Raw genomic sequence first — 8,974 nt, 5'->3', positions numbered from 1 at the left:
CTTGAGCCCGCGAGCTCTCTCTCCACCACGAAAAAAGACGGCGGATTTCTGAAAACAATGCAGGTATGTTGGAGTTTGCGATGGGTTGATTTGTCCTTCCTAGTGTTCATGAAACTTACGCCACAAGTTTTCAAATGTTTCACGTACTTTCAAACATGGTAAAGTAGTAGATTGGAGTAGAAAAAATGCGCGTCTGCAGTGGGCGAGCGATCTAAAAAAAAAATCCATAACATGGATTCTTTTCACAGAATTCATCATAAAATACAATTACAGAGGGTAATAGGTGCATATTATGGCCATGTGCCCTAAGGGTCGATGAAGTGATGCTCATTTTTGTCCAGATCTATTAAATTAAAAATACATTAAAAAAAATAAAAATAATACAAAAAAATGCAATTCACACAAACCATTTACTTGAATATGATGAGCATATTTTAAATGTCTGAGTTTAAAGTTATATTGATATTTTTTTCTGGGGCTTAAAGTAAAAGATGTCGTGGTGTCCAGAGACAGTAAAAAAAAAGTCTCATTAAAAGCTGAAATTCCTGAAAAAAGAAATGTTGGCATGACTAGTGCAGAATAATCTTTTATTGTTATTTAAAAAAAATAAAATATAAAAAAAAAAGCAGTGAAACAACTGTGTTTTAAAATATGATTAAAAAGGCTTTTGTCGGGGCCTGGGTAGCTCAGCGAGTAAAGACGCTGACTACCACACCTGGAGCCGCGAGTTCAAATCTGGGGTGTGCTGAGTGACTCCAGCCAGGTCTCTTAAGCAACCAAATTGGCCCGGTTGCTAGGGAGGGTAGAGTCACATGGGGTAACCTCCTCGTGGTCACTATAATGTGGTATAATGCGGTGGGGTGCGTGGTGAGTTGTGCATGGATGCTGCGTAGAGTAGCATGGAGCCTCCACACGCGCTATGTCTCCGTGGTAATGCGTTCAACAAGCCACGTGATAAGATGCGCGGATTGACGGTCTCAGACACGGAGGCAACTGAGATTCATCCTCCGCCACCCAGATCAAGGTGAGTCACAGCGCCACCACGAGGGCTCAGAGCGCATTGGGAATTGGACATTCCAAATTGGGGAGAAAAAGGGGAGGGAAAAAAATGCTTTTGTCCACCCAAATCAATGTCATTGGGTGTAACCAACATGTAGGTAGTTATTTTGTTGTTTGTTGACTATAAAAACCATAAAACAGAGAGGACACCTTTAGACCCTCAAGACTGAGCGTGAAGTTTTAAAAAACTTCTGATAATTATTTGACATTTTTATGAAAAGGCACATTTTGTTTATGTGGTGTAACCCTGAGAAAACCTCTTGATATTTTTGACTCAAATCATAATATTTATAAAAAAAAAAATGATTTATCTTTTTGGAAATTAACGATTAAGTTGTTTATACTCATGTATTCAAGGTGCAAAGAAAGTATTATAATACTTTTTACTTAATGGTTACATTACATGACAATTTTAAAATTCAATTTTTTATTTTTATTTTTTTTATTTTTTGTAGAAAATGCTATAAAGTTTTTTTCAAAAATGTATGAAACCAAATTGGATACAAAGACTTACATTTCTGAGAAGTGTTTTAAACTAGATTTTAAAAAGATTTCTCATTATAACACCTTGTACGACATTATTTGTCAATGACCCATAAGTATTAGCCCCGCAGTATTAGACTGGTTATAACAGGTTTAAGATGGTCTCCTTGTCTGACCTGCTGAAAAGTGCCCCACATCATTCTAAAAACCAGAACACATGATCATGTATGGAAGAGTACTGATGGACCATCAGTTTAAAAATAGAACATCTTTCACAAATTGCTCTTGGAGAAATCTGTTAGGTCTGTATCGCCATCTAATTGTGAGATGAGTGAACTGAAGTTCTCTACTTAAAGGGATAGTTCACCCAAAAGTGAAAATTATTTAATCATTTACTCACCCTTATGACATCCCAGATGTGTATGACTTTCTTTCTTCAGCAGAACACACACACACACACAAAAAAAAAAGATTTTTAGAAGAATATCTCAGTTCTGTAGGTCCATACTATGCAAGTGAATTGTGACCATAATTTTGAAGCTCCAAAAAGCAAATAAAGGCAGCATAAAAGTAATCCATATGACTCCAGTGGTTTAATCCATGTCCAGTCGGTTTTGGGTGGGAACTGACATTTTTTTACTCTTTCTTCACTGTAATCTTGCCATTGCAGTCTCTAGTCACATCATGATATCAAGCTTGATTACACTCCCTAGTGCTTGACGCATGCGCAGAGTGCTACATTGGGTTAGAAAGTGTAATTGAGCTTGAAATCATGATCGCCAAGAAGACTGCTGATTTATAGTGAAAAACTAGTTATATTTTGGTCTGTTCTCACAGTCAATCGTATCACTTCAGAAAACATGGATTAAACCACTGGAGTCATATGGATTACCTTTATGCTGACTTTATGTGCTTTTTGAGTTTCAAAGTTTTGGTTACAATTCACTTGCTTTGTATGGACCTACAGAGCTGAGATATTCTTCTAAAACTCTTTGTTTGTGTTCTGCAGAAGAAGATAGTCATAATAGTCATTAAATATTACTAAATAATGACATGAAGCATATCCTATGTGAAAAAAAATACTATTGCAGAACACAGATTTTATAGTTATTACATTATTATAGTTTATTTTTTATTTATTTATCACACATTATACATTTTTGCACATAAACAGTGAAATTCTTTTTTCACATATCCCAGCTAAACTGGGGTCAGAGTGCAGTGTCAGATTTAGGTCAGATTTGGTTGACAGAATTTAATAACAGATTACAATTATTCCTTCTATGATTATACTGCACTAGCATAATTGTAGATTTTGCTTTGTTTACTTAGTTATGTCTGTGAAATACTCTGTGATGAGGTTTTGTGTGCTCACTGTGCTGTACTTGTTCACTCTACAAATTTTTGTGTTTTCTGTGCAATTGCTCGCGGAAACTGCAGCACCAATATATAAATTATTTATTTTCCAGTGCTGGTCTTTTATCATGGTATAATGTTATATTAAGGGGGCTTCAAGCCCCCCAGCCCCCCACCCCACCAATCAAACGTTGCGCCCCTGTATTAGCACGGCTGTGATTACCTGCGGCCTGCAAGCATTTTTAAATTATCTACTTACATTGCTCCTCAAAAATCTTGATTTACCAATGTGAGAATACTAGTAAACAATGATTTTAACAGTCTGTCAATGCATGAAACCAATGGATGCAGGTCTACCTTCGCCACTAATGTAACTAAACGAAATTCACAATATTATAATTTTGACTTTAAATGTCCTATTTATAACAGCATTAGTTCTCATCTGTCAAATACAGTATTAGATCAGCCTAATAGGCTACTTTAATTCCTCGTCTATCATTGACGGCGCTGTGCTCCACCCTCTCCGCCAGAGTCTCCGCCCCATCCCGTGTGCATCCCGTCCGCATTCTGCAAGAGGCAAGGGAAAACAAGGACAGACCACTATGAGGAAACATAGGGGACAATCGTTTTATAAATGTAATTTTTACATTATAATTCCATGTGTATGGATTTCAAACGAGCAATATTAAAAATTATACTATTTTGTACCATTATTTAAAATAATATTTTTCTGAGAAGGGTGTTTTTGTGGCAATGAAGCAGCAACCAAAACCTTTCCCCCCTTACCGAAGTTTACCATGAACTCTACCGTCCTGCTGCCATGTTGTATTGAAGGATCGTTATTGCTTAAGGAGTTAGGAATGAAAGTTTTTATTATGCAGTCTGTTCAAAGTGGACGTGTTAAAGAATAAATAATCCACGGCAGTTAACGATTCGCTTCCGCACCGCTCGCGCATTGGAAAAACACTACGTCAGATCTACTTGTATGCGGAATTCCTTAAGGGATGAGCCGCGCGCAGGCCATGTTGATCTGTGATTCCACACATTTCACATAGAATAATCTGAGACGAGACAAACGCTGCATTTCATCCGCCTGCCCTCCTGTCAATATGAGCGGCCACCCGCCCCAGAGGAGGGTGGCAAACGTCGGCTCTCTGCTTCTGACCCCGCAGGAAAACGACTGTCTCTTCAACTACCTGGGCAGGAAATGTATTGTAAGTTGTGTTTACTCTCGCGGCCCCATCTGTAGTCCTTTAAACGCAAGTTCATATGCAAATGATCCTGCTATGAAAATAACCCGTTATGCAAATGAAAGAATTGGCGTTGACTTTAACTTCTGGCATGGGCAGTTGTCTTTTAACGCAGTAATAGTGTCCATAAGGGAATGTCTTAATGACTGAGATAGATGAAATATGAGATATTATAGCTCTTACTATGATTGTGAGATGGTAGTTGCACATTGCATGGGATATTTTCAGTAATAGGCCGTCCACTTGACTATGGCAGCGGGCTGTGTCTCAAAATTTGGTGAGCTGCCTACATAGACCGCATTTTGTGGAGTCATTAGCGCGTTCTGAGTCAGCTAAAGTGTACACGTGCCTATGATGCCATCTATTTATCTATCTATCTAGCTATCTGTTTATCTATCTGTCTGTCTGTCTGTCTGTCTTGTATGTACACTGGTTTTAGTTACAGTTCAGTACATGTAAATTTGGGGAGAGCATCAGTAATATTCCTGTTTGTTTGTCCCACTTATGCTGAAATGAGATCTACACCCTGGGTTTTATTATATTCATTATCCTATCCAAAAATTGTGCATATGTTATATGATCTTTTTTGAGTTAATGTTGTTTTCTGTCTCATCAAGGACTTGTGGGTATGTTTAAAGTGAGAGTATATTAGTGGTGTTTCCATATTTTTACAAATTACTGGTGACATGTCACATTAACGATTTTATGTCTGCATAACCAAATCCTTAAAGCCTTTCATACCAACCATTGGCTTTTACGAGAGTTGGGACATATCAGCGAGATGCACAGGGTCATTTGATGACTTTGTTGCCTGTAATACGATTTGATTGCTCAACAAGATTATGTTCTTGTTAAATTGAATGTGAATGTAAGTTAAAGGGTGTCAAAACCAGAGATTGTGGACTATACACTCACTGAGCATTTTATTAGGAACACTATGGTCCTAATAAAGTGCCTGACGTAGTCTTCTGCTGTTGTAGCTCATCCGCCTCAAGGCTCGATGTGTTGTGCATTCTTAGATGCTATTCTGCTCACTACAGTTGTACAGAGCGGTTATCTGAGTTACCGTAGGCTTTCTGGCCATTCTCCATTGACCTCTTTCATCAACAAAGGAGTTTCCGTCCGCAGAACTGCCGCTCTCTGGATGTTTTTTGTTTTTGGCACCATTCTGAGTAAACTCTAGAGACTGTTGTGTGTGAAAATCCCAGGAGATCAGCAGTTACAGAAATACTCAAACCAGCTCATGGTCGAAATCACTGAGATCAAATTTGCTCCCCATTCTGATGGTTGATGTGAACATTAACTGAAGCTCCTGAACCGTATCTGCATGATTTTATACATTGCACTGCTGCCACACAATTGGCTGGTTAGATAACTGTATGAGTAAGTAGGTGTGCAGGTGTTCCTAATAAAGTGCTCAGTAAGCGTATAACTGGTTAGGAGAGGTCATAAACTTGCAGTTGTTAAAGGAATAGTTCACCCAAAAATGAGAATTCTGCCACCATTAACTCACCCTGATGTTTTTCCAAAACTTTGACTTTCTTCCGTGGAACACAAAAGGAGTTGCCAGGCATAATAGTAGCCTTAGTCACAATTCACTTTCAAAAGTAAAAGGTGACTGAGTCTAAAATAGGCCTGTTCTTTTTATATGAGACAATCTCTGCGTACCCTGTCTGAGTGCATACTTGCATGTAGCTGTGCAAGCTTGGCATCAGATATGTGCAAAATAGAATTTTTTCCCCTTTATTTAGTACTGCGTAATGCAGCTGTCTGTGTCTGATTCACAAAAATGGCATGCTTTCTCATCAGACCTAATTAAGTTGCTTGTCCATAACTAGGTTGAAGAGAAGGTTGACCGTTCACGAGCACTGTTAGCCCAGGAACGGCAGCCAAGAGGCAAGGCCATAAAGTGGCCTTTCACAGGGAATGACTAAATATGAGACACGTTGTTTAGGGCCAAGATGTAGCAGTCATGGGTTCATTCATCACTGTTTGACCCAAACCAACACCAAAAACTGAGGGCAGAGCTAGGATGGAGTCCAAATAGCACAATAAAGAGAGGGAGAGATGGAGAGAAGGAAAAAGATAGGAAGGGAAGGGAAGGGAAGGGGGGGGGGGGATGCATGATCAGCAGTCTATGAGGACAGGAAGTGAAATGATCTGCCTCCTTTCCTTGGAGATTTGAGCTTTAATGAATAGGGCTGCTGAGCCATTGCTGATCTAGAGTCAGGTTTCTACACAGACCAACGAAAGCCTGACATAAAGAGGTTGATTGCTATGAAAGTAGGAGAAACAAGTCTTACATGCTTATTCGTTGTTCTTGGCAGACACTTTTCCAGACAGGAATGCCGTACGGATGCAGTTTACATAGAAAGCCTGGCAAATATCCACCAATTTTACCACCCTTGAATTTTGTATTTGGTGTTATGCGTATGATAAACCCAGGTTGATCGATCAAGATATGCAAGTAAACATCAATACTAGTGTATTTGACAGCTTTAAAGACAAACAGTATGAAACTTTGAGTTAAGAACAGTTGATCAGAGTATTCGGTAGCTGGGTTTCTATTCGCACATTTCTTGCAGATTTTGGGGATTTAGTATAAAAAATGCTGTATGGAAACTCCTAAATGCAAATACAATTTCCAAAATGTGCTTAAAGCTTATATGCTCATTATACAGTAATGGCTGGTGTACACTTCATTTTTCCTTGTGCCGTTCTGTTTCGCGCATGGTCGAGCACGCAGCCTTTCAAAGTCGAGGTATACCAATATTACCGATTAATCGGTGCTGATAGTTGCTTTTTGGAACTATTGGTTACCTACCAATATCCTTGCATGGCAGTTAAAATGTTGCTTTGGTCAGGCTGAAATGCTGGAACCAAAGACTGTCATTAAAATGAACAAAACAGTCTCATTGAGAAATCGTACAGATTCATACGAGTTTGCTAAATCGTTTGAAACCGTACGAATTAGTATGACTTTTGCAACAGCCAGTCAGGTGACTCTCCCTCGTCAAACGCGACAATTACTTTTTTCTGTCATACAAAACATACTCTCTAAGCTTCAGATCATCCTTACAGACTCTACTGGTTAGGTTTCAGATATGGGGTTTGGGTTAGGACATAAATTAATAAGCATGTACACAACGTCTGACACACAGAACTTTCGATTGCTTCCGCATTACACATCCGGGAATTTGCACGTATGAACTCATTTATGGGGCATATGCTTTAGCCAATTCGTACAAATTCATGTGAATGAACTCGTACGATTTCACATGATTTTGCCAATTCGTACAAATGTGTACGACTTCTCATAAGATCGGGTTGAAATGAATGCTACACTATTACCTCCCAGAACTGTCTGACACACTGTTGCTCCCATATCGCTAGCAAAGAGTGTTTTGTCTGCATGCTCTAAATTGCAAGTGATTCATTTTTTTTTTCTAAAAGAGTCACAAAGGCTTCTTCAGTGGCTACAACTTACATTTACATTTTTGTTTTGTGCCAGTTTCTCTTGAAGTGACTATTTTGTTTTCTTGATTACATGGGATGGAAACACTGCTTTATTCATGAGTTCTTTTTGCGATATTACAATTTTTAGTATAAATTAAATTTGCAACTTGGATGGAAACCTAGTTAGGTGCTTATACAGTGGCCATGAAAAATATTTGGACACTTAAGCCACACTTAAAAACATAAAAATGACATTGCATTCAGTGACAAAGTATCAAACCAGATGACATTTACACTCACTGATCAATTTATTAGGAACACCTGTACACACTTATTCATGCGATTATCAAATCAGCCAGTCATTTGGCAGCATTGCAGTGCATAAAATCATGCATATATGGGTCAGAAGCTTCAGTTAATGTTCACATCAATCATCAGAATCGGGAAAAAATTGATCTTAGTGAGTTTGACCGTGGCATGATTGCTGGTGCCAGACTGGCTGGTTTGAGTTTTTCTGTAACTGCTGATCTCCTGGGATTTTCACGCACAACATTCTCTAGACTCGAGTTTACTCCGAATGGTGCCAAAAACAAAAAGCATCCAGTGAGCGGCAGTTCTGTGGACGGAAATGCCTTGTTGATGAGAGAGGTCAACGTAGAATGGCCAGACTGGTTCAAGCTGACAAAGTCTACAGTAACTCAGATAACCACTCTGTACAATTGTAGTGAGCAGAATGGCATCTCAGAATGAACATGTTGAACCTTGAGGCGGATGGGCTACAACAGCAGATGACGTCAGACACTTAATTAGGACCATAGTGCTCACTAAGTGTTTTCTAAAGATAGTGCAAGCACACTTTTCAAGCAAAATATTTTACAATAGTAAGTATTTTTAATGCTAACACAATATTTATAAACTACTGTTCAAAATTGTTTGCAAAAATGGCTCACAAATGTTAGTTCTGACAAAAGATCTAGCATCATTTTTTTGCAGATGCCACTGGGTTTGATATTTAGTTTTCTAATGCAATGACATCCAGACATTTTTAAGAGTGGTTTAAGTGTCCATACTGATTGGGGCCACTGTATATCCTATGGAAACTGGGCTCACTCTTGAACTCAGTGAACTCTGAATGCAGGGTGCAGACGTCTTTCTGGCTTGAGGTGGATATTTCTGTGAATACTTGAGTTTACCGATGACCTTGAATTACTCCCCTCACCATGACAGGATAAGGACTCAGATGCTGAGTATGCACATTCTGAGCACGAGAAAGCAGTTTTTCATCACAAGAAATGAATGAAAGTCTTGTTTCATTGATACTTCTGTAACTGATGTGGCTGGATTGCATTAAATGTGTTAGTTACCCAGCA

The 8,974-nt window shown here is 38.7% G+C and overlaps 1 protein-coding gene across 3 annotated transcripts in view; it reads left to right on the top strand.

Annotated features, from left to right (window-relative positions):
* Nucleotides 1-3,706: 3,706 nt before the first annotated feature.
* The window catches only part of LOC127436343 (actin nucleation-promoting factor WASL-like), a 34,622-nt gene continuing 29,354 nt past the window's right edge, over nt 3,707-8,974 (top strand). The window contains exon 1 of one of the 3 annotated variants that reach the window (XM_051690448.1): nt 3,707-4,112. In XM_051690448.1, coding sequence (XP_051546408.1) covers nt 4,008-4,112 — 105 coding nt within the window. In that variant the 5' untranslated portion in view covers nt 3,707-4,007. The remainder of the gene's footprint in view (nt 4,113-8,974) is intronic. The other 2 variants (XM_051690446.1, XM_051690447.1) reach the window with 2 other exon arrangements.

The sequence above is a fragment of the Myxocyprinus asiaticus genome, chromosome 46 (genome assembly GCF_019703515.2).
Source record: "Myxocyprinus asiaticus isolate MX2 ecotype Aquarium Trade chromosome 46, UBuf_Myxa_2, whole genome shotgun sequence".
NCBI lineage: Eukaryota > Metazoa > Chordata > Actinopteri > Cypriniformes > Catostomidae > Myxocyprinus > Myxocyprinus asiaticus.
This window is presented reverse-complemented; position numbering and strand designations above follow the sequence as displayed.